This window comes from Silene latifolia, unplaced genomic scaffold (genome assembly GCF_048544455.1).
Source record: "Silene latifolia isolate original U9 population unplaced genomic scaffold, ASM4854445v1 scaffold_277, whole genome shotgun sequence".
In the NCBI taxonomy this organism is placed as follows: domain Eukaryota; kingdom Viridiplantae; phylum Streptophyta; class Magnoliopsida; order Caryophyllales; family Caryophyllaceae; genus Silene; species Silene latifolia.
The window spans coordinates 143,807-169,317 of record NW_027413219.1 but is presented as its reverse complement, the minus strand read 5'-3'; the positions used below and the strand labels follow the sequence as shown (position 1 = coordinate 169,317).

The 25,511-nt window shown below is 36.9% G+C and overlaps 5 protein-coding genes across 7 annotated transcripts; 1 reads left to right on the top strand and 4 right to left on the bottom strand.

Annotated features, from left to right (window-relative positions):
- Nucleotides 1-4,366: 4,366 nt before the first annotated feature.
- On the bottom strand, nt 4,367-5,008 carry LOC141639109 (uncharacterized). The gene has a single exon (XM_074448298.1). It carries the CDS (start codon nt 5,006-5,008, stop codon nt 4,367-4,369), a length of 642 nt encoding a protein of 213 aa, XP_074304399.1.
- An 81-nt stretch (nt 5,009-5,089) lies between these two features.
- Nucleotides 5,090-5,860, bottom strand: LOC141639108 (uncharacterized). Its single transcript, XM_074448297.1, has 2 exons — nt 5,564-5,860; nt 5,090-5,431 (listed from the first exon to the last, which is right to left on the bottom strand). Exons 1-2 carry the CDS (start codon nt 5,858-5,860, stop codon nt 5,090-5,092), a joined length of 639 nt encoding a protein of 212 aa, XP_074304398.1.
- Nucleotides 5,861-6,805, bottom strand: LOC141639107 (uncharacterized). The gene has a single exon (XM_074448296.1). It carries the CDS (start codon nt 6,803-6,805, stop codon nt 5,861-5,863), a length of 945 nt encoding a protein of 314 aa, XP_074304397.1.
- A 2,762-nt stretch (nt 6,806-9,567) lies between these two features.
- LOC141639105 (uncharacterized) lies at nt 9,568-15,265 on the bottom strand. 3 transcript variants are annotated; one of them, XM_074448292.1, is made up of 6 exons: nt 15,078-15,265; nt 14,927-14,975; nt 13,664-13,736; nt 13,262-13,339; nt 12,865-12,954; nt 9,568-11,752 (listed from the first exon to the last, which is right to left on the bottom strand). In XM_074448292.1, exons 1-5 carry the CDS (start codon nt 15,123-15,125, stop codon nt 12,882-12,884), a joined length of 321 nt encoding a protein of 106 aa, XP_074304393.1. In that variant the 5' UTR covers nt 15,126-15,265; the 3' UTR covers nt 9,568-11,752; nt 12,865-12,881. The 3 variants fall into 3 exon arrangements, with proteins under 3 accessions (XP_074304393.1, XP_074304395.1, XP_074304394.1); XM_074448294.1 differs by having other exon boundaries at nt 9,568-9,906; XM_074448293.1 differs by having other exon boundaries at nt 9,976-10,063.
- LOC141639106 (uncharacterized) lies at nt 10,285-12,691 on the top strand. The gene is made up of 8 exons (XM_074448295.1): nt 10,285-10,444; nt 10,520-10,796; nt 10,892-10,988; nt 11,075-11,199; nt 11,307-11,394; nt 11,482-11,762; nt 11,829-11,958; nt 12,052-12,691. Exons 1-6 carry the CDS (start codon nt 10,424-10,426, stop codon nt 11,576-11,578), a joined length of 705 nt encoding a protein of 234 aa, XP_074304396.1. The 5' UTR covers nt 10,285-10,423; the 3' UTR covers nt 11,579-11,762; nt 11,829-11,958; nt 12,052-12,691.
- Nucleotides 15,266-25,511: the final 10,246 nt, after the last annotated feature.

The window sequence follows — 25,511 nt, the reverse complement described above, 5'->3', positions numbered from 1 at the left end:
AAAAATTTTAGTGGGGGAGTTTTAAGATGTCTTTCCAGAGGAGATTCCTCTAGGGGTTGCCTTGCCGAAGAGGGAGATAGATTTCACGGTTGAGGACCGAAAATTGCCGGGTTTTTCTTTCTTTTTCAAAGACGGGGCCAATCTCTAAGGCACCGTGCCACCGGATGGGTCCTAAGGAGTTGGAGGAGCTCGAGAAACAGCTTAGATGATCTGATAGAGAAGGGATACATTAGATCTAATGTATCACCGTGGGAGCACCACTTTCTTTGATGCGAGACTCGAGTAGTTCTTTTGTTGAAGAAGAAAGATGGGAGTTTGAGGTTGTGCATAGATTACGGGGAGAATGATTTGCCCCCACATGAATCGCAAACCGAGTAACGGTGAAGAACAAGTATCCTTTGCCAAGGATAGATTGACCTGTTTGATCGGTTTGAGTTGTGCATCGAACCCCTCGTAAAGGGTGAGGTGGACTGAATCTTTTCCAAGATTGATTTGAGGTCATTATATGACGGTACCATCTTTGAAGATTAGAGAGGTGGACATACCAAAGATAGCTTTCACGTCGAGGTATGGCCATTATAAGTATGTGGTGATGCCTTTTGGGTTATCTAATGCACCGGGACTGTGTTTATGGATTTGATGAACAATCAGTTTTCGTGTGAATCATGTCTCATCGGTTGACTGGACAAGTTTGTGGTGGTTTTCATCGATGACATCTTAGTCTACTCCAAGACTAAGGAGGAACATGAGGAACATCTACGAGGATTGTGTTGCACACCTTGAGGGAGCATGAGTTGTATTCTAAGTTTGTCCAAGTGTGAGTTGCCCGGCTAGAGAAAGTTTCTTTTCTCGGGGCATGTGATCTCTAAGGATGGGGTAGTCGTGGATCCAAAGAAAGATTGAGCGCTTACCAAGTGGGAAGCACCGAAGAATGTAGCTGAAATCCGGAGTTTCTTGGGTTTAGAACCTTGGATACTACGGAGGTTCATGAAGGATTTCTCCAAGATTGCTAGACCTATGACGGCTTTGATGAGGAAAGAGAACAGGTTTCGTTGGGATGAGAGTTGTGAGACGGCGTCCCAAACATTAAAGGAGCGTTTGACCACTGCTCCTATCTTAGCATTGCCTGAAGGGAGTGAGAACTTTGAGGTTTATACGATGCCTCGAAGAATGGGTTGGGGTGTGTGTTGATGCGGAGAAAACCGCCTTCTTAAACGTAAAGTCATTGCCTATGCTTCTAGGCAATTGAAGCCTTATGAGGAGAATTATCCTACACACGATCTAGAGTTGGGTGCAGTGGTGTTTGCTCTCAAGTTTTGGAGACATTACCTTTATGGGGCGACCTTTAAGGTATTCTCAGATCACAAGAGTCTCAAGTACATCTTCACTCAAAAGGAGTTGAACATGAGACAGAGACCGGAAGAAAAAGGAGGTGGATGGAGTTGATTGGCGATTATGACATGGATATTATTTAACATGAAGGGAAAGCCAATGTAGTTGCCAAGCAGATGCTTTGAGCGGGAAGAGTGTACATTCCTTGTGCACACCATCTATTGCTATATCTTTGATGAGGTTGAGAGATGAGGTTGGGAGGTTTGGGATACATATGATGCATTACGAGATAAGAGGGGATGCCTTCGGAGATTTGACAAGTTCGCGGTACTCTATCTATATGATGATATTCGAGGTAAACAGGTGTTGGATCCTAAGATGGTAGAGTGGAGAGTCAACCGAGTAGAGAAAGGAAAGGGATATTTCGTAGGACACAATTGTGACATCGACGTGGAGTCCTAAATGTTTTATTACATTCGGTGCCCGGTCGTGGATAGGACTTCCATGTCTAGATTCTCTATTCATACTCTTGAGACGGTTTTGGTTTGAGGTTTGATGGGAGGTGGTGTATCCCTAATGATGAGGAGGAAATATTCAAAAAGACAATCATGACAGAGGCACATTGTACACCATATTCGGTACATCCAGGTGGTGACAAGTCAAAAAGGACTTAAAGAAGACGTTCGTGGCCATGGGATAAAGAAAGAAACAACGAGTTTATGGCCCGTTATTTGACATGTCGAGAGTTAAAGGGAAACTTATAAATCTCTAAAAGGATCAAAGGGCATACTTTTGGACCACAAGGTAAGATTCGTTATTGTCATCTCTTGAGGTACCCCTAGTGGAAGTGGGAATCCATCTCTATGGATTTTATCGTGGGTTTGCCAAAGAGTTAAAATGGATAACAACATGATATGGGTTATAGTGGATCGGTTAATTCGTAGTCAATCGCTAATTCAACTAACATTTTTTGTGCCAATGAAAGATACAATAAACACCGCGTGGACTAAACATAAGGCACCCCTTGAATTAGCTACAAAAGGAGCTTATCGGAAATTCATTTCCCCTAATAGGTTACATTCTCTCTAGGGGTGCCTAAAGACATAGTATCTCATTGCCATTTTGCACTAGATGCGAGGTTTATCTCAAGGTTTTGGAAAGAGTTTTGCATAAATCTTTGGGAACGACATTGAAGATGAGTGGGGTGCCTAAAGACATAGATCCATTTCATCCCAAGGTTTTGGAAAGAGTTGCAGGGAATCTTTGGGAACGACATTGAAGATGAGTACAAAGATTTCATCCTAAATGAGAGAACAATCAAGACTCTTGAGGATATGTTACGAGCTTGTGTGATGGATTTTGGTGATAGCTGGGAACAGAGGTTGGATTTGATTGAGTTTTCTTACAACAACAGCTATCACACTAGTATTGGCATGGCGCCATTTGAGGCCTTATATGGGAGGAGATGTAGGAGTTCGATTTGTTGGGACGACAGTGCAGAGGCAGTGGTTTTAGGACCAGAGATGGTACATGAGATGGTTGAGCAGATAAAGATGATCAGGGAAAGGATGAGAGCAGCTCAGGATAGGCAAAAGAGTTATGCAGATCTACATCGCCGGGATATCGAGCTTCAGGTTGGGGACAAGGTTCTTCTGAAGGTTTCTCCTATGCGTGGGGTTATGAGATTTGGGAAGAGAGGCAAGCTGAGTCAGAAGTTCATAGGGCTATATGAGATCCTAGACCGGGTTGGAGAGGTTGCTTATCGTTCGGCTTTACCGTCTTCTTTGGATAGGGTACATAACGTGTTTCATGTATCTCAGCTGCGCAAGTATGTGAGTGATCCGTCACATGTGTTAGAGGCAGAGAGCATAGTGCTAGATGAGTCCTTGTCTTATCTTGAGGTGCCTAAGCAGATTCTTGACCGGAAGGTTAGGAAGACTAGGAGTGGTGAGACAGTTTTGCTTAAGATCCTTTGGTCTAATCATGAGGTAGAGGAAGCTACATGGGAGGCAGAGGAGGCCATGAGAGAGCGTTACCCTTCCCTTTTTGATTAGGTATGTATGGTTACGGGAACGTAACCTTGTTTCTTTTAGGGGGGTAGGAGATGATCGCAAAAAGTTTTTACACCCTTTTTGTGTTGTGTCGGTATATTTTGTAGTGGTTTGAGTCGGGTTGAGTTTGGTTTGAGTCGGGTTGAGTTTGGTTGGTAGAATGTTTTTATGTTGAGTTTTGTTTTGTTTGTTGTGTCAGGAGTGTGGTGGTATGTTTTGTTTTGTTGTGGTTTGAACTTTGGGGACGAAGTTCTTTTTAAGGAGGGAAGACTGTAATACTACGGTTTTATGAGCCTCTGGGTACTCTATCGAGTGGGCCTTACTCTGTCGAGTAAGGGTGTTTTGGTTTTTAGAAAAGTATTCTGCCTGTAGGGTACTCGATCGAGCATCCTGGGTACTCGATCGAGTAAGTGGCACTCGATCGAGTACGTCAGCTACTCGATCGAGTAGCTCGGTTTACGGGTGATGTTTTGTCGGGTTTTGTTAATAACTCAGATTAGTATTTAAATCGTTCCGTCATCTTCATAATACACTTTTACAAACCTAACTACATTGAAAAGAGATTTAAGTTACGTTCTTCGCATTCATCCGTGTTATTGACAAATCCCGGGACTTGAGAGGTCGGATTTCATCGTTCTTTACATCTTTGTGATCCTTGCGTCGAGGGTAAGATCTACGTACCGATTTTATATTATTTAATCAAGTTTGTTTAAACCCTAATTTGGGGGATTGGGGATTTGTGTTAGTTTTTTGTATGGTTAGTGATTATGTGATGATATGTTAGGAGGAGGATTCGTAGAGGAGGCTTTTTGATACAGTTGTTAACAGTGGCGGATTTTGACTAATTTTAAAGGGTGGGCCGAAATATGTTAACGTATTCACTACTTAACTTGTATAAGAAAAAAAGGCTAATAAAACTTATCCATATTAAATAATTAAGCTAATAAAGTAGATAAACGAAAGTATACTTTAGGTACTTCATTTTACACATCAAATAATACTCGACGGTCTTTAAGCGATTTGAAATCATCAATAATAGACTCTATACTAAAAGATTTCGAGATTTCTCTCTCAATATAAATCACTAAACTGTCTACAAGAAACTTATCTTCCATCTTGTTCCGCAACCTAGTTTTCATAATCTTCATTCCAGAAAATGTTATTTCTGTTGTTGCTGTAGAAACCGGGAGAGTCAAGACAAGTCGTATTAATCTATCAAGAAGAAAATAGACATCTGATTTTCCCGTCTCCGCCAAGCGTTGACAAAGCTCCTGAAGGGTCGATATATTTGTCAAGTTAGGATCACCACCCCTTGCTTCACAAAGAAAATGTTGCAATTGATATCTCAAATGAATTTGTTCTTGTGGTGTGAAATCTGATGGATAATATTCCTCCGCAAGGTTACAAATTTTATCAGCATCAAAATTTTTATACCCGTCATAAGGCGCCAAGACAGATATGAGAGTGAGCAATCCCAATGCTTTACCGTTGAACCTGTAATATAATTCTTGCATTTGTTTGTCAATTGTAACATAAAAAATTTCAACGCGAAAGTGATGCTCCACGTTGTTCTGGTCTTGCTGATGGCGAGCTCGACCTTTACGAGCTATATAAATATCATCCATGTTGGGCACTAAAATATTATGTTGTTGACAAAATAAATTCACTTCCTCTAGAAAAGGTTCCCAACGATCTTCTCTCAAACTTTAAAGGAGTGATTTAGTCGCCGAGACTAATTTCACAGCATTAACAATGTCTTGAGATTTTCTCTGTAAAGCTTGGCAAAGAATATTAGTGATCCCCAATATTTCTCTCATTAAATGGGAAATGAAGACAAACTCATATGAAATCATGAGATTTAAGGCAACATCGGCATCCCCACGTTGATGAGAGTTACATGATTTGTCAACCATAATATGCTCTAATACAGAAATTGACGCGTCAAACATATTAAGTACACTCTGTATGGATTGAAGATGTGAACCCCATCGAGTGTCCCCGGCTCTTTTTAATGTACCAATCTGATTAACTCCTCTGCCAGTATTAAGCTGACCAGTAGATAACAAGGCCTCAATCTCTGTCACTTAGCTCGCTTATAATTCATCGTGTCGCTTTGGAGAACCACAAATAACGTTGATAATAAAATTCAAATTTGAAAAATATTGATGAACTGGACTTACCTCTTTAGAAGCGGCAACTAATGCAAGTTGCAAGCGGTGAACAAAGCAATGAACATAATACGCGTAAGGGCAATCTGCAAGAAATAAAGCTTGAAGTCCATTCCACTCCCCTCTCATGTTACTAGCACCGTCGTAACCTTGCCCACGAATATTTTCCACAAATAATTTGTGTGCGGCAAGAACAGCACACACTTCTTTCTTAAGTGTTGCAGCTGATGTCTCTTTAACACGCACCAGGTCGAAAAATCGCTCCTTAATTAAACCTTTCTTATCAACGAACCTCAATACTATAGCCATCTACTCTCTTTTAGCCTCATCACGAGCCTCATCCACTATAATGCAAAATTTAGACTCCCCAATTTCTTCTCTTATGTAGTTGCGAACTTTACTAGAAATAATGTCAAGTATTTGTTTTTGAATTGACGGTGCAATGTATTTAGCATTATACGACGGATGCTCTATAGCTTTTGAAACATCATCATTATATCTACCAAAAGCTTTCCGAAATTCAAGAAAGTTACCTTGATTAGCAGAATTGTCAGACTCATTATGACCTCTTAACGGACAAGCTTGTAGAGTTAACAGGCGGACTACATCAATTGTTGCCTCTAGACGTAGACGATTTCTTCTTATTTGTGCTTCTTCTTGGGAAACAAAAGCATACCGAATATGACCCCGATCATTTAAAAGGTCAATCTTAGACCTTAGAGCGTTAATATGTGTCGAAGAAGGACCCCTAACATGAGTAACAAATGGACAATTTGTTCCTTCGTTGACCCTTTTCCAATTGCTAAACCCCATCATAGTAAAAGTATTTGTATGAGGATTAGGTTTATCCGCAAATAAATAGCACAAAAAACAAAATACTGCATCCTTGGAAAGTGAATACTCTAACCAGTCAGGAAACTTTTTATACCACGAAGCTTGAAAACTACGACGATGTCCCTCCGGACCAGAATACGGAAATCTTCTCAATAAAGGCTGATATAGTTTTAGCTTTAAATACGCCCTACGTATTTCATCTCGCTTCTCAACTGGATAATGCCACATTGGTGCCCTTAGCCCCGGATCTCGTTCTAAAGAGAAAATAAAATCCTCGTTTTCAATTTCACGTGTTCCAGAAATGTTTTGTTCTTGCATAGTGGTCGATGGTTCAGGTATATTTTCTTCGGCCATAGAGGTAGTAGCAGATTCAGGTTCTTTTCGTTTAAGAAAGCCTAAAAGACTTGTTTGTTTACTCATGGTACCTAACATAATGGAATGTAATATAACTAAATTATATGATGAATAAGCTAAAATAAACATTTAAAACTAAATACCTACAATTTGAATTAATACATTAACTTATCCTAAATAATAGACAATCAATCAAAAATAATAATAGAAAAATCAAAATCCATATACAGTAGTAAGAAAAAAATAGCAGAAAAAGGACTCACCTTGATAAAACGAGCCCTTCAATTGAAATTTGAAACTGATAATCTAGCACAATTAGATACATAAAGTGAGAATACAAATACAACACAGCACAAAAAGTAAAAAAAAATTAAATCAAAAGCCGAATTTGGGTAGGAAATTACATAGAGAGTCTTCTGAAAGTACGAAATCAACTGACACAAATTGATAGGTATGATAGATTGATAACCCTTTCCGCCTCTCCAATTGCAGTGCTACTTTATGTCCTTTCTTGTTTCCCTAAAAGCTAAAAGTATGGGATTATGTACAATGTTTTACGTGGTAAAATTGGAGTTGGGGTGGGCCAGTTCAATTTTTTTTTATAAAGAAACTTGTACTGGTGTTTGTCATTGAGAGTTTTTGTCAAACATTAGGGTGGGCCGGGCCCAGGGCCAGCTACACTAAAATCCGCCACTGGCTGTTGAGATTGTCTGCGTGTGTTGCACTCCAGGTAGGGTTTCCCTACTCAGTATTAGTCACATAATGTGTTGGTTGTTGGTTGTGATTGTTGTATAATATCGTATTCGTATTTTGACGGTCGTTGGAATTGGTTACTGTTGATAGTTGTAGTTGTTTGTATCTGTCTGTGGTATTCGGGGTGCGTCCCTGGCTGAGTGGGGTCACTTGCGGGAGTGGCTTCACGCCCATTATTCGCCTTCTGTGGAACCCGCCACAGAAGGGATGTGCACATTAATGGATTTGAGTTATTCGCTCTATGGTATGAGCGGGGCTTAGGTGGGAACGGCTGCGGTCCCCCATTGGCGGAGTGGAGTAACTTGTTGCGACGAGTACTCTGGCAAGACTACACACTTTAGTGTGTAGTCAGTGATGAGGAGTAATTATGGAGTTTGGGTTATGTGACGGTTGAGATGTGTTGGTTTCTGTCTTATAGTGATTATATATATATGATTGTGTGATTAGTACTGACCCCGTCTTTGTTTTGAAAAAACTGTGGTGATCCATGCGGGGATGGTGAGCAGTTGTTGAGCAGGTATGAGTCGAGACATATGGGCTAGCTGGTATGAGTCACCACGGGATTATAGAGTCTTCCGCTATAGCTTGATAGTTTGTCAGACATTTTATTTAGTTGTTTAGACAGTTGGTTTAAGAACATGTAACCGTATTTTATCAGTTGGTTTTGGATTGTATTCACTAAACTTTATACTATTTAAATGTTGTTTCTTTATTGTCTTTTGATTATCATTGCCTCGGGAGACCGAGATGGTGACATCTTTATACCTGAGTGGTCCTGGTAAGGCACTTGGAGTATGGGGATGTCACATATGCGGTCTAAATATATAGTATTAGTTACTTTCTTTCATAATTAGTTTGAGCATAAAACTATTACAAAAACCATCAACAAACTCGTGAAATCTAAGTATTTAGCTTTGATTGAACATTAAGACACACACACAAAGTGAAAACCGAGAACAATCACATACGAAAACAATATGTTTTGAAGCTAATAGGCCACATTCACCAGTGACTTTGTTTATACTGAGTGTATCAGAGTATTAAGGGTATTTCTTTAACAAAGAATTATAGCTCTTAAATCTTTTCTTGACATGTAGGTTGTAATATGGGTTTAGGTTGTACACTATTTGGTACAAGTATTATACAGTTTGGAGTTGGGAGTTGTGTATTCTTTCTCACTCAACTAACCCCATTTTCCCCCGATAGATCTCATTTGTGACGGGTCAAATATCACTCACATGGATAGATAAGACAAAAAGTAGAATGCATAGGGAATTACAAATGACTTGTCTTTATCCTCCCACGTGGGTTTTATTTGACCCGTAACAAGCTTATGACGGATATCAGCCGTCACAAATGAGAATTTGTGTTTTCCCCCTTATCATCGGTGAACATGGGGTTGAAAGTAGTACAATTAAGTCTAATTGATGATCTATATTATTTTAGTAATAATCGGATTTTTGAGATTTACTGTATAGTTTCATTTATGATAGACTGCTGAAATTCTTGATAACAAAATGATGTTTATTTGAGGCTGATTTTTTGTTATAACTTGGAAGTTTTATCCAGGAGAACCGATCTTTGATAGTGCTCAAGAGAAATGGTAGATTGGTAGTAATCGCACATTATCCATTTTAGCTTTTCGTTTCTATGGTTATGTAAATATCTCGCACCCTCTTAAAAAACTTTGTAGAATGTGACAAATACGGTATATATGCTTCAATTTTATTGTCCTTTTTTTTCTTTCACAAAATAATTATCTAAGGCGACATTACATAAATTTATCGTAGAATGAGATTTTTTAGCAAATGCTTTTATTAATAGGTTTGTATTTACAATTATCTTATATCATATATATATATATATATATATATATATATATATATATATATATATATATATATAAAACTGGGTTGAGAAAGTGTGGATGTGACATGTGTCATGGGAAAAAATAAATAAAAAAAATGCTTTAAGTTAACTGTGTTCATACACCCTTCACGGAAAAAAAAATTGGGATTAAATATGTCATACAGACTTCATGGAGAATACTAATAATAATTGAAAAAACCAATACAAACTTCATGGAAAATATTAATAATAATGAAAAGATATGTTCACACTGCCAGAACCAATAAAATTAAGGTGTGAAATAATATCTAGATATGTACAATGTTTCTAATGTACGTTAAAGAGTCCTCTTTCAATGCACATTGAAAAAGTAAATAAGCAAATGACATACTGATACATTATTTCCAATTCATATAAATTCACCACCAAATTTTCCTCTCATCACACAAATCTTCTCTCAATCTTATACAAATCTTTCTCAACATCAGAGATTCCATCGTTTAACACCCGCACACCATCACCATGTCGAACAAAAAGTAAGATATTCATATCAAATCTTTGCAAACCTGCATCAATCTCAAACAAAACGTTTATAAAAAATTTTCAAACCTGCATAAATCTCAAACAAAATTTTTTTTGTCACGAACTTTTTTAGACTCAAGATTTGATTTTCCAATCATCGTGCTCACTGTCGAGTTAATTCATATGGATACATCGGAATACCTGAAATTTTGAATGCTAAATCTTGAGTCTAACAAAAATATTTTCTCTCAGTGTCCTACTTTAACAATTCAAAGAAACGTATTTAACATCAAATGTGTGTTTTGAAGTATAAGAAACTATTTTTTAACTTTTCAATATTTTTGCAGGCTATTTAACATCATGTGTGTTTTTTGAAGTATAAGAAACTATTTTTAACCTTTTCCATATTTCTGCAGACGTGTCCTAGCTTCTGAAACTGAAACTTACTCTCCACTTGAGAGTTTAACTACAAATAAGGATGATTGGAAAATCAAAGCTCGCGTTTCTAGATTGTGGTCGGTTGTCAATGCAAACAACAAGGACAAACTAATAAGCATTGAAATGGTTCTTATTGATGAGAATGTACGTATCCATGTTACATAAATACTATTGTAGATTTCAACTTTATAATTGACATTTACATTCTTTTAATTTCAGACTGTATACATTCATGTCATCATCAAATCCAACATAGCACATTCTTTTCGCGGGGTACTGAATGAAGGAAGTGTTTACATGATTAAGAACTTTTCTGTAATTGACAACAAGAGCACTTATCGTGTTGTTTCCGATAACAAGCTAATGATCCAATTTTATTCCAACACCGTTGTTAAGGAGGTCACATTTGATTTACATAAGATCCCTGAAGATAGATTTGATCTCATAGAATTTGAGAAGCTACCGGAACGCATTGGCAAAATTTATATTCTCACTGGTAAGTTATTTATTCTAAATCAACATTTCTCTTTTTCAAGATAACTTCTTTTTTTATTATTATTTAATAAATCTCTTGCATCATCGTCTTCGTAGATGTTCTTGGTGAAATCATTGGAGAGGGTAAAATTGACATCAAGCAGATTAAGGGCCGTGAAATAGAAACTCTTGAGATTGAGTTGAATAACCTAAGGTAATTTTAAAGAAAATCTTATGTCCCCTTTTTTTATACGTTTACAATTATTTTTGACCAAGTTGACAAACAATTACTGTATACAGGAAGAAAACAGTAAAAATTACTCTTTGGGGAAAAGCAGTTGAAGATTATCAAAAGGAAACTTCGGTAAAAGGAGTTGGCAATCGTGTTGGGGTCTTCACATCAAACTTGGTGAAAGAATATCAAAGTAATTATTTTATTTACATATACTCTAATGCCAGCCTTTTTATTTACATGCAAATACTTAAATTTGTTAGTTTTGGTAAATTCAACCGATTTTTTAAAAATACACAGACACAATGTATTTATCAACAACTCCAGCCTCAAAGGTGTACTTCAACCTCCAAATGCCTGAAGTTGAAGAGTTCAATTCATGTTTAAGGTATGAAACTTATGTGTAGCCTTATTTAAATCGTGTACTTTATGTATATATTTTACCAAATGACGTTCTTTTACATATTATTGGCAGTGATGGTCCTATAAAGGTTTTGGAAATTCCAAAGAAGGGTGTTGATGCATGTGTAGTGATAGCAAAAAAAAAAAGAAAACAATTGGAGAGATTATGATAGAAGCAAACTCAAATTTTGAACAAAATTTGACCTTCTACTGCCTAGCAACAATCAAAGGGTTTTCAAATAAAAATGTATGGAACTTTCCTGCATGTGCGCGTCACAAAACTTCCGCAAAAGCCGCTGGGACAAAATTTTGGTGTCAAAAATGTATACTCATAATTGATGATGCTGTCATAAGGTATAAAACATAAATTAATTTATGTGCTCTTCATTTTCAATTTCAACGCATTGAAAATTTCTATAGGTATCGTTTGGAAGCCGAAGTGGAAGATGAAACTGGATCAATAAAATTCATAATTTTTGATGATGAGGCTCAAAAAATACTTGGTATGACAGCCCAACAACTACATGATATGGAAGAAGCAAAGGATGAGGTAAAGGGAGCTTTTGCATTTGTGTTATTAAAAAAAATAATTAGAGGCAAATAAATGACATTGACAATCATTTGTATGTTACATGTTTAATAGATAGATGAAGAAGGTGAAGTGCCAAGACTTTTCCAAGATTTAAAGGGTCAGAGCTATGTTTTTCGAATCAAAATTACAAATTTCAACAAAACGGTTCGAAACCAAAGTTTTACGGCTACTAAGATATTTGACAAAGCAATTTTGGAGAAAGAACAGGTGGGGTATTACTAATATTATTAATTAATGTTACTAATTACTTACAATTTTTTTAAAAGTAAACGGATTTTTTTTCTTATCACATGTTTTAAAAAAAGGGAATGGCATCGCCTAATATTGGAGATGAATCTGAACTTGAGAAAACCAATTCAAGTGCCCCAAAAAGGAAAGTAGATGGAATGGCTAATAATGATGGCGAGGCAGTAGACAAAGGAAAGAAAGCTAGGGAAGACGCCTAAAGTTTTCTACCAGTTTTGAGTTTCGAGATTTTGTGTGCACGTGATATTGCTCGAGTAATTGTCAAGGAATTTCCATTTTCAAACATAGGAAGTTTCTTTTAAAGAAGTATTATTATAGGAACCTATTATTATCAAGTTTTCTATGTTTTTGTTTTTCTCATATTATTGTTAGAAGTGGTAGACGACATACCATTTTCACTCAAAAATATTGTAAGAATTTTATTATATGAATTTATTTAATGTTATAATCTATATAATTCGTGGCGTTTTTCAATTTCATGATGAGTATGGTTCTGGAAACTTATTTATTCTGTGGTCAATTTTATTTCTAAAATACATACATGGACAATAATCTTGGTCATTAACACATCGAAATGACTTTCACCGATGCAGACATTAAGTACGAATGTATATTTACCGTACTCATGCTTCGTGCTAATACAGCCCCATATAAAGCTCCAAGAAAAATTGGTGAAACTGGTGTTGACAGAAGATTTTACACCAAACTCTGCGCAATACACAAATCGTAGAATCAGTTAAACGTAGCAGTAGAATCAGTTAAACGTAGCAGCAGTTCCTATGTTGTTTAAAAATCAAAGAAGATTAGTTTCACAAATGATAATGATATAATTAATTGGCTCGCAAAACTAATGATATATTAAAGTGGCTCACAAAATTTTACTTTGCCAATTCGGATGTTTCACTAAATAGTATTCTCAATTTGTATATAATTACATTCGAAAAAAATCATTCAGATATTTAAATTATTGTTCAACCGTAACTCCATTAAACTAAAAATTACTATGTATATTTACCTCAAACGCTTCTTGCTAATACAACCCCATACAAGGCTCCAAAAAAAATGGTGTTGACAGAAGATTTTACACCAAACTCTGCACAATACAGAAATCGTAGAATCAGTTAAACGTAGCAGCAGTTCCTATGTTGTGCGGGCTTCTATCAATAGGTCTTACATTTTGAATAATTATCAAGTCTTCATGTTGACTACTAGCATGCGTGTTAGGAGTGAAACAAAAGATGGACAAATTGACACAAGCAAACAAGAATTTAACAAGTGGTTACTTGATTTAGGAGATGGTAATATACCAGCTATTAGAAGAAATAATGAGGAGGAGCTGACATGGATCAAAATACCAGAAAAACACTTTATTGAGCGTACTTCAAATCCAATAGACCAGATATTTTGAAGTACTTACATTGATTTTGAAGAGAAATGCTTTGATAAGGAATATCTCCGTGAATGAGCAATTCTGACTCCATTGAATGAAACTGCAAGCACAATAAATGATTACAGTTTTCAGCAAGTAAAGAGGCCTCCAACAGTATTCAAAAGTTGTGATGAGGTATGCCCAGCATCAACAGATTATGCAGATCAACAACTCGCTTACCCAACTGAATTCCTAAACACGTTGACTCTATCGGGAGTTCCTAATCATGAGTTACGGTTAAAAGTAGGAGTACCCGTCATCCTTCTTAGAAATATTAATCCATCTATGGGATTATGCGATGGAACACGACTTATTGTCACTAATATAGGAAGACACATCATGCAAGCACGGATAATTACGGGGAGCAAAGTTGGAATCACTGTGATTATTCCAAGAATTGTACTAACATCCACAGATCCAAAATTTCCTTTTGTCCTTAAAAGGAGACAATATCCACTGAGGTTGTGCTATGCGATGACAATTAATAAGAGTCAAGGACAATAACTGAAGCATGTTGGTGTATACCTTCCCAAACCCGTTTTCAGCCATGGTCAGCTCTATGTAGCTGCTTCAAGAGTGACATCGCCTGAAGGGCTGAAATTCCTACTACATGAAGACGATGAGAACTTTGATGGATACACACAGAACATTGTATACAAGGAAGTGTTCAACAACATTCCTAAGGTAAAATTTCCTTTTTTTTGTTTTTCTTTTTAATTAAAATGTGAGTATAGACAACCGCGGTAATCTTATTATAATGCAATTGCAGGTGAGCGTTGAAGGAGTGAATGACAAAATGACAACTTGAGTGCTAATCAATATCAAAGCCAACAAGGAATATATAACTTAATAGTAATTACTTCAAATGTAATATGTGTATTAGTATCATTTTGAGTTGCTTCTATTGATTTTATTGAACACTAAAAACCTTTACTTATTTATTTTTGTAATGAATTTCATTTCTATTTCAACCTCCATAAATATGGTTTGAAAGATGCTTGATTACTAAAAATAATATCCCCTCAATTGACTTGAGAAACCTAACTCGATTAAATAGCTTACAATTAAAAACTAGACAGCTTATAAAAACCTAACAACCACATTTCCACTGTCATATTATTATCATACGACTAGGGACGAACACAGATGAGAATTTGGGCAGCCAATTAATCAATTTCTCTTTTGTAAATAAAATATTTTTTATCAAAATAATTAAACAACAAGACGCAATAATCTGATAATGGATCTAACCTCTTTGTCGAGTTGGACACAAGTTGTTTCTTCTCCTCTTCCATGCCATCTAAACAAACACAGTTAACCCAGAATTAATGAATTACTACTACAACAAATCCAATAAGCATTAGAAGTAGGGATCAAATAAATACATAAAAAGTGTACATACCAATATACGATTGAATAAAATGATTGAAGAGTGAAAGAAGGTCGCCATTTTTAGAGAATAGACTGAAAGAAGGTCGCCATTTTTAGAGAATAGACTGAAAGAATTCTTAGAGAATAGACAGTTTGAGGGTCGGCATTTTTTATTTGATAAGAAAGAGGTATTGATGGGATAATGGATAGAGAACAATAAAGCATGGTATAGCTAACTCCAGCAAGCCTACTTGACAGATCTGGTTAGTTGACAAACAATTTTTGCATGTGAGGAGCAAGAGATATTTGGAGTACAACTATTTTGTGTTTACCAAGTCTTTATTATTATTTGATATATCTATCTATTTTAGACTAAAACGGGTAATGTAATTGAACACTAACATAAATAATACAAGTATTTTTCAAATATTAAGTATTTTGTCTTTGTTTTATGAGTTTTTTGGCAAACACTACCTAACATTTATCTCATTTATAAAAATACTACCTTACATTTATAATTTTGTTAAAAACTACCTAATATTTTTTTATTTTTGTCTAAAACTACCGAAACCAAATCACCGATGAAATAAGTCAATTTTCCGACACTTGTTTGCACTTCATCTCAATTTCTTAAAACATCTCTTGCTTATGTTGTCTAACGTCATTCTTGAGACACTTGTTGTCATTCAACATAACATTGATCACTTTTTTTTGCCAATCCGTGCTTCCAATATCAATCAATTCAAAAAATCGACATCCACTTATACATGAATCTGGGTTGAAAAACTTGCAAGCATCAAACTTTATTCCTCGACAAGTCGTCTGAGCTAAAGGGATACCACATTTATATACCTTTCTTAACCTTGAGTTTTGAGTGGAGTTTAAGGAAGAAGAAGACATTGGGAAGCTATCTTCCAGGTGTTGTAGGGAATGAAGGGAGTGAAGGAGGAGAAGATTGAGGGAGATGAAATGAGAAATAAGGTAATTGGAGGGAAAGAAATGTGGGGTTTATTTTGTGTATTGGAGGGAAAAGGGTAGGCAGTGAGAACATATGGAGGGAAACATATAACCAAAGATTTCACACGTGTGAAATAGGTCAAGGGTCGGAAAGTTGACTTATTTCATCGGTGATTTGGTTTCGGTAGTTTTAGACAAAAATAAAAAAATATTAGGTAGTTTTTAACAAAATTATAAATGTAAGGTAGTATTTGCCAAAAAACTCTTGTTTTATCTATACAAATGGTATAATATTTGACCCATTTTAACATAAAATAAATAATACCGTCTTAAAAGAGAGTTTGTGTTTACAAATAGTAAAGGGGGCAAAAGAGAGAATGTCTCTTTTAAGTTTTAACAATAGTAGATTTGTTTAATTTATTGATTTTAAATAAATTGCTGTTTTATTAATTTGAACGTCTTACAATGTTATATCGTATGACACAATAATTAGTAATGGACATTCTTTAATAATAATAATAATAATAATAATAATAATAATAATAATAATAATAATAATAATAATACCATTCATAAATACTTATAATAGCATATATATATAAATACTTATAATTTAAATAAAATAGCATATAAAAACAGGCCGAGCGAAGCGCGGGATACTACCTAGTATATATATAAAACTAGGTTGAAACGTTGTGGATGCGCCACGTATCAACCCAGCATTAAATATAGGTATTAATTACAGCTGGACATTAAATATAAACATAATAATAATAAATGCTACATAAATCTCAGCAAAGTATTAATTAGAGCTTAATAAATTTTGTTATAAAATTACATTAAATAATTACGTTGATTTAATTCTAAATTTATTAAAAAATTATTTTGATAAAAATCCTAAAAGGTAAATAATTACGTTTGTTGCGAAAAATGCTTCAAATTGAGTATAATTTTCATTATATTTATTGAAAGTTTTTGATTTGTAGATATGATTAAAGTGAGTATCTTATAATATTTTATGTTTACGTAAAAATACATTTTGAGAAAGTTATAAAATTTAGCTTATTAAATCCTAAGAAAAATATATTTGGAAGAGTCATTTTATTTCTTAAAACATAACTTAAAGAAATCCACTAAGAGATAAGTTTTTATGTGGGAATGAAAAAAATTATATTGCGAGAAATTAAATACATATGAGATTTTTGATAGGTTTAAATAGTGCGATAACGAGTATGTGTACGAGTATGTATGTACACAGTGATCGCGAATGCATTTGAATAATCAAAACAAAAGTAATGATTATTAAATAATATAGTATTATAAAAGACATGAAAAAGTAAAAAAAAAAAGCGTTATATTTTTCTTTAATATCTTCAATTAAAATACGTATACGTCAAGTATAAATATTGATTATGACTAGCTAAATATTACTTTTAGTTAAATATTTTATATGTTATATTTTAAATACTTTAAGTTAAACCTCAAAAAATATTATTTGATAAAGTTTAACCTATTTTATTTACAGGTAACCCGAGGCTTAGCATAATCGAACTCTCGCTCTAATTACCCATAACCCACTAGTCGTCATGAATTATCTAGTTACAAGTCAAGTTCTCACCCAACAAGTTATAAAATAGTGAAACTGACTCGAATTCTCATTGAGACATTTCCACAAACACTTTGTATGCATGACAATTAGAAGAGAAATTATCCATATAATACTTGCTTGTTCAAGCCAACATTCTACCCAAATTAACCACACAAGATTACCCTCTAACCAAGCAATACACTACTCAAACATACTAATAGAAATGAGAACAAAAGATAGGAACTTTAACATGAAAATAAGAACAAACATAATGCAGAGACAAGTAATTAAACTACAATAAACATGTAAAAAATTGAGAGGAGGAATTAATAGAAGGATTATACCAACATTAATTAAAGGTGAAAAATTTAATTTAAATAAGGAAGATGAATCTCTTCTTATCTTCCAATTACAACCCAATAACAAATATAAACTAATGAGAATTGTAGATCTTGCATAAAATAAAGAGTAATTAAATTAATAATGAAGAAAGATTACAACTTTTATTAAGGAGAGATTAAAGAGAGGAAAATAATCTAGGTTCTTGTCTTACAAAATGAGAGACTAATTGTAACACCCCAATAGTTTGAGAGGAAAGTTGTCCCACATCGGGAAAGCGAGGAGCTTATGATATGTTTATAAGGGATTTCACCCACCACTTAGTAACAAGGTCTTGTACTTTTAGGCTTAAGTGATGATAGATATAGGCCCAATAGTGGGTTGTTATAAATGGTATAAGAGAAACCCTGCGACCGTGTGGTGAGCCTGTGGTTAGGAGTACCCGGGTCACCCACCTAGCGGGGGAGGATTCTGGGCTTGGCCGCGGTCAGGTTTAAGGCACAACGAGGACGTTGTGTTCTTTAACTGGGGGAGTTTGTAACACCCCAAGAGTTTGAGCGGAAAGTTGTCCCACATAAGGAAAGTGAGGAGCTTATGATATGTTTATATAGGATTTCACCCACCACTATAAAAAGGCTTTGTGCTTTTGGGCTTAAGTGAGGACAAATAATAGACGCAAAGGTACATATCTCATCTTATTGGGGTTGTGTTACAACGGTGACAGGTCAGGTTGTTATACTAATTATTTTAATCTAATGTGTGTGTGTCAATGGTGTGTTGATGAGAGAGCCTATTAATAATTGACTCCCCTTACAATAATAATAATAATAATAATAATAATAATAATAATAATAATAATAATAATAATAATAATAATAATAATAATAATAATAATAATAATAATAATAATAATAATAATAATAATAATAATATTCTCTGTCTCAGGATTCAGAAATATTCTCAAGCGTATTCAAAAATATTCTCTGTGTTAAGATGTCGGAGCGCGCGCTGCTGCTTTTATTTTCACTAGACTTAGCTTTGCTATTGCTAAGGGGGTGGGCGCCCAGATTGTATCTCGGCTACCCACCAATTTCCTGTAAACTTTTGTTTGTTTAATAAAAGTTTGCGTTTATTATAATAATAATAATAATAATAATAATAATAATAATAATAATAATAATAATAATAATAATAATAATAATAATAATAATAATAATAATAATAGCCACGACATCCCCGCTCCTACAAAAACGAAGACAACATCAAAAAGGGGCAAAACTGGGACGAAACACGCGTCAAGGGATGCCCCAACCGGCCCGTCGACCGTCGGTGGTGCCACCGGCAGGGAAGTTCCTGGAAAAGAAAATAAGTTTTGGTGGTAGTGGGAGCCGATGAGGAGATCGACGGCCGGTGACCCGGCTGTGGATGCATGTTGCTTCAATTTTCGCACAAGGGACGAAGGTGATGTTGGTAGCCGGTTGGTCGACTGTCGATGCTATGGCCGGTTGGGAGTGCAATTATGGCGTGAGTTTGTTGATGGTGGTATGGCGACATAATGGTGACACCTGGGCTCAGCTATGGTGGCTGATTTCTTAATTCACGGTGATGATCATGGTTGAATTGATTGAGGACGGGATTGGTGGTGTCCAAGTGGAATCATTGGTGGAGATGGTGATGATGCCGAGTTGTTGTTGGTTGGTGCAACAAAGAGGGGCAACGGTGGCTGGTTGTTGAAGTAAGGTGGTGACGGGCTGTTTTGTGGTACGAGAATGGTGATGAATGAATGTATAAATGTTTAGTTGGTGATGATGACGTTGGCATTTGGTGATCAAATACGAAATGCAGGGGACGATTTGATGGGGTGAATGGGCGTTGATGATGAAAAAAGGGTGTGTTGGTGATGATGACGAGTCAACTGTTGACTTTCCACTTTGTTTTCTTGCCTTGGTCCGTCCTCAAATTCCGTCTCGTTTTACTTGCTCGAATCTCCACTTTATTATACCACCTCGCCTACAAATTATAAACAATAAAATAATAGTAATACTAATATTATAAAAAACCCGAGTAATTATCAAATATAACTAAGACGGCTAATTATTATAAATTAGTAAATAAATGATCTTTTTAATCATTTAAGCACTCAAAATCGAGTCGGATTAAGGTAATAGGACGGTTCTTGATCGTCCTCAATTAGGACGATATCAAGTCTCTCCACACTTAAACCTTACTCGTCCTCGAGTAAGCTCATTTAAACTAAACCGAGACCCTTAATATAAAAGACTAGCTAAACTAATATTATCCTATGAAAGGCAATTAATGGGCCTTCTCCGTCCCTTCAGCTCACAATGAAACACAATGAGGCATGTGCTCCATTGCAAGGCAAATAGGGGCTTGCGGAAAATTGGACACATCCTAACATTAAGCACACAACAAACAATAGGACGCATTAACAAAAAAGGAATAGCCACTTTCTCATCTAGTGGCGGAGTCAACTAAAAAGGGAACTAATATCAGAGCATATACTTCGTCACAAGTACTAGTTTAACGAATCACTAAGTCTAAGAGGATGGCACTAAATCACCTCCAAATGGTGTTAAACTAGACTACTTTCGACCTCCATTTCAAAATACTTTCGTCAAGGGCGATCGGATGGGGCGGAATGATGATCCCCGTGATGTTAGTGGCATGTGACATGACAAGTCTCAAGTTCTCTACAAAAGTAAAGGTTATGGATCGTCCCAAGCTCGACAAGGTGGCTTAACAAAAAGGTTTTTGGGAGTGAAATACTCGATTCAATGTACAAAAAAGGTGGATTTGACTATCATTCAAAATTTGACCTCACTTGACGCACATTTCAAAATTTGAGACGGGGATCATCATTCCGCCCCATCCCATCGCCCTTAAGCGTCATCCGCTTCCGTCTCTTCAGCCCGCGACATTCCACACGACGGGGAGGAGGCCTCTCAACGACCCTAACGACGTGCTAAAGCTCTCCTCTAGTGGGCCGAGGACCCCTCCTCCTAAAGGTACTAACCCTCCTCCCGGAGGTACCAGCCTCAGACCCTGTCTGAGTCCTCCCAGCACCAGCAGCCTCAACAACAGGCTCCTCCCGAGCCCTAGTGGCTCCCTCAACACCAACAACCCCAACAACGGGCTCCTCACGAACCTCAGCGGCTCCCTCAGCCCTAACAACCTCCTCGGTGGGCTCTTCCTCCTCGGAAGCGTCTTCTACTACCACCTCAGATACACTAACCGGAGTACTAACCGGCCCAGTCCCAAACAAGACCTCCAAGGTCTCGGCAACGGACCCGGTAGGTCCAGAACACTCCCCTAAAATCAGAATAAAACAAAAACGTCAGCCGAAATTTCGGCATTAAGATGGCACAAAGTGGATAAATCCAAAAAAAACCCTGCAAAACAGAATAAGGGCAAACCCGCCCAAACCCAACCAACTAAAACACAACGAAAACACTTCACAAAAAAAATAACTCGCCCTTCTTTTCAAGCAAAAGACGAGTCAAAACAACAAGAAAAATCTTCAAAAACCACCTTACATCTCAAGACCCACACAAGGTCCCCAAACAACCAAAAAAAATTCTCGACGCAATTGGGTATTTTCCACAGCTCAAAAAGGCTATTTTACGCCAATCTGGGCACAAACAGGTCGAAATTTCAAAACTCGACCACAACAAAACAACGTGATTTAATCACGTCTCAAAGCGACCTACACTACCATTAAAATCCATTTCAAGACAAACTGACTCAATTTGAGCTCAAATAGACGCTTATTTCGTCAGACATAAGACCGTCGCAAAAGTCAAAAACTCGAGATTTTGCCCACAATACCCAACGAAGGTTCCATATGGCAAACACAGTCTTCCCCGACTACAATACAACCTAGTGGCGCACACAACTCAAGAAAACAAACTTGACATTGTGAAATAAGACGATTTTATCGTCTCATTCACGTTTTTTGAGCATAGGGAGCGAGAACGGGGACCAAAATGCAAACTAAAAGCACCCCTATACTCCTAAACAGGTTTCTAACCTAATACAATCATCAATTTCACTCGAAAATGGACTAATAAAAAACGCCTAATTCGATTTTTAGGGTTTCGCCCTAATTAAATTAACAAAATGACAAACAAAATCAATTGGATTCAAGAGGATTTACATATCTTGAGATGACATGATAACAATGGCACACAGACAAGCAAGGAACGAGATCAAAAAATGGCGATTTATCGGTTTTTTGGTTTGTTTGTCGAAGAAGACGAAGTGAAGAGGAATCGTTCTGATTCTCGCGTCTTTTTACGAAAAACAGGGAGGCTCCCTTCCTTCGCAGCTATGCTCGCGCCTCAATGAGGCACTCCCTGCTTCATTCAGCGAAATTTTGGGCTTTGACCCAATTTCACACACAAATTTCAAATCTTCAACGATGGCAATAAAAATCGTCATCTTTCAAAAAAACCACAAAATAGTGAAATTCAAATTCAGTATTTTCACAATATTTTCAACGACGGCAATAAAAACCGTCATTTTACAAGAAATAGTGAAATTCAAATTCGCTATTTTCTCAAATTTTCAACGATGGCAATAAAAACCGTCACTTTTCAAAATAATAGTGAAATTCAAAATTCGCTATTTCCACGAACTTCACAAAATTTCAACTGCGGCATTAAGAACCGTCGTTTCTCGAAAACATAAGCAAGATAGCGAAATTCAAATCCGCTATTTTCACAAATTTCAAACGACGACATTAAAAGCCGTCATCTTTCAAAAACAAAATCAATAGCGGAATTCAAATTTGCTATTCGCACAAAATTTTCAACAACATTCACAAATCTCAAACGAACGGCATTAAAAACCGTCAAACCTTCAAAAGAGGATGGTGAAATTCGCTACCCTTCACGAATCTCAAATCATGGGAAGGTGAAATTAAAATCATCCTCCCTAAGCACCCACCAGACAACAGAGTACACATCTGTCCTTTTCCTACAAAATAAACGGCAATAAAAAATGCTATCTCTCTTAGAGACTCAAAATCACCGCCGACCGCGGGGGCCAGGCTCAAAACCTATCCCTTTCCGGCACCTTAAACATTCAATACAAACACCAAAATTCCCAGTAGGATATCGGAGGCCTTCCTCATAGGGTCCTCTAATTCAAACGACTTTTCGGAATAGACTCGTCCAACGCGGCCACTTCCCATGATCGATCAATTGACATACAACATTGTTGGCGAGCCTAAAAACGCATCACATACAACATGGCTAGCAAGCCTCAAAACGCATCACATACAACATCTCTGGCGAGCCTCAAAATGCATCACGTACAACATGGCTGGCGAGCCTCACAACGCACATTCGACGCGGCTGGCGAGCCCCTTCATATACGCACCGCGGCTAGCGAGCCCCTTCATATATGCACCGCCCCTTCATATACACACCGAGGCTGGCGAGCCCCTTCATATACGCACCGCGGCTGGCGAGCCCCTTCATATATGCACCATGGCCGGCGAGCCCCTTTATATACGCACCGCGGCTGGCAAGCCCCTTCATATCCACAACACGGCTGGCGAGCCTTTGTCCGCAAACAAGAAATGACTCAAGGACATATCCCAAAGATGCCTCAGGTATGAATCCTTCTTATGGCTGGCGAGCCTTCGTACGTAGTCTAATAGACTTTAAACGACCCGCACGGATAGTCGACAGACTCTAAACCGTTCCCGACGACAGGTCCTTGGCTCGTAACCTCGAGTCGCCTTGGCGTCGCCGCTCCCGACGGCAGGTCCTTGGCCCGAATCCTTCCGAGCCGCCTCGGCGCCGCTTAGGTCTCCAGGTTGTAATCTTCGATTGACCTAGGGGCAATACTTTGACTTTTGCCCTGTCCAAGCCTCAGTCAAAGTAGGGGCTCTGTAGATACCCAGTATCTATCGAGTCTCCAACAAACACCCGATGATTATCGGACTACAACATGCTTAGGGATCGCAGCCTTTGATCGACAGTTTTGTACAACTATACGTCGGAAAACTTAAAATAATTTCGAAAATAAAACATTTCAAAACTTTTCAAAAGTACCTGGAGTATTTAATGCATGACGACGGGGTCACAATGACACTAATTAGAGTCAAAACCAACACCAGACCAAAAACCGACTAAAAAATTCAAAATCCCGATTCCAACAACGAATCAAATCGAGTCAAACACAAAAAACAAACTTTTCAAAGACTTCCATGTTAAGGATTCCCGGAATCCTTAATGGTCAAGTACAAATCAAGTTCATCCAAAACATAGGATAGAACAAATCATGTTTACACTTGCGTGATAGTGACAAGACACCTCGAAGACCCGCGAAATGGGTCGCGCTTTTCGAGCAGCCCATGTGGCCACGTCGCTCAAAACGCACACAACCACCCATTTTCCTATAAATACCCCTCAAATGCCACCATTTGAGAGTTACACGAGTGTCCGCCCCCTCATTTCTCCCTTAGAATTCTAGACTCGACTTCTCAAGTCACAAACCGACACGTGTTTCCGGCCTACCGATCGAAAACACAAGCCTTTCACATTGTTTGGCACCGTCATCGTGCATTAAATCACTTGACCGACCATCTCGACCAACTACACCATTACTAAACTTGAAACACTCTTTTACATTGCTAAAACGTTTTTTAAACCGAGTTTTTCGACCAAACAAGTTGATACACTTTCGTCGATTTCTCGTCTCAAGCTTAGCATGTAAGTATGGGGGTGTAGAAATCCTCTTCTATCATGTCTTTCATTTGTTTTATGACTATAACATGCTAAAACATGCATAACATGGTCCAAATATGGGATAAATGAGCCAAAACCGGATTTTTGGCCGAGACAGGGGCTGCTTGTATAGCAACATGGCTCGCGCCTAAAGCCCCTCTTAGGCCTTAATCCAACCGTGTTTGGTCTCTTCTTCTCTTTGTTTTCATTTCATATTTGTATATCGGTTTTTAAAATTCAAAACTTTCAAATCATTTTATGATAAACTTTAACCATAAAACATTTTTCACCCTTGGTTCCTAATACCATGACGGTTTAATCCATGTTTCGGTGATAATATCTGGTTAATTACATTTTAAAAGGTATTTTAAAACCTTTTATTTCATTTCTTTACATTTTGAAGGGTATTTTAAAACCTTTTTCATTTATTTACATTTTCAAAACAAATGCATTAGTCATAACACAAAATCATCCTTGGTTCTACATACCATGTCGGATTTTAACCCGAGTATGATGATAAACATTGACTAATTATAAACAAATGAACTTAAAACAATTAGTTCATAATTATTTTAAAAACTATTCATGTGAAGCTTGCATAACCGAACCCAACAACAAATATTGTCAAAATAATGATGATTATTCAAGTCTCGTTCTTCACATCACCACAAAAGCGGCCTAAACGGCCTTTTCAAATCAAGACGGGTTCAAAATCCCTCTTTTCAATCCATTTTACGAACTTTTTTAACGGTCAGAAGACGTCCTTCAATCGTCTATTGGCCCGCGCCTAAAAAGGCCACTCATTTTTCCATTTTTAAACTAGGAC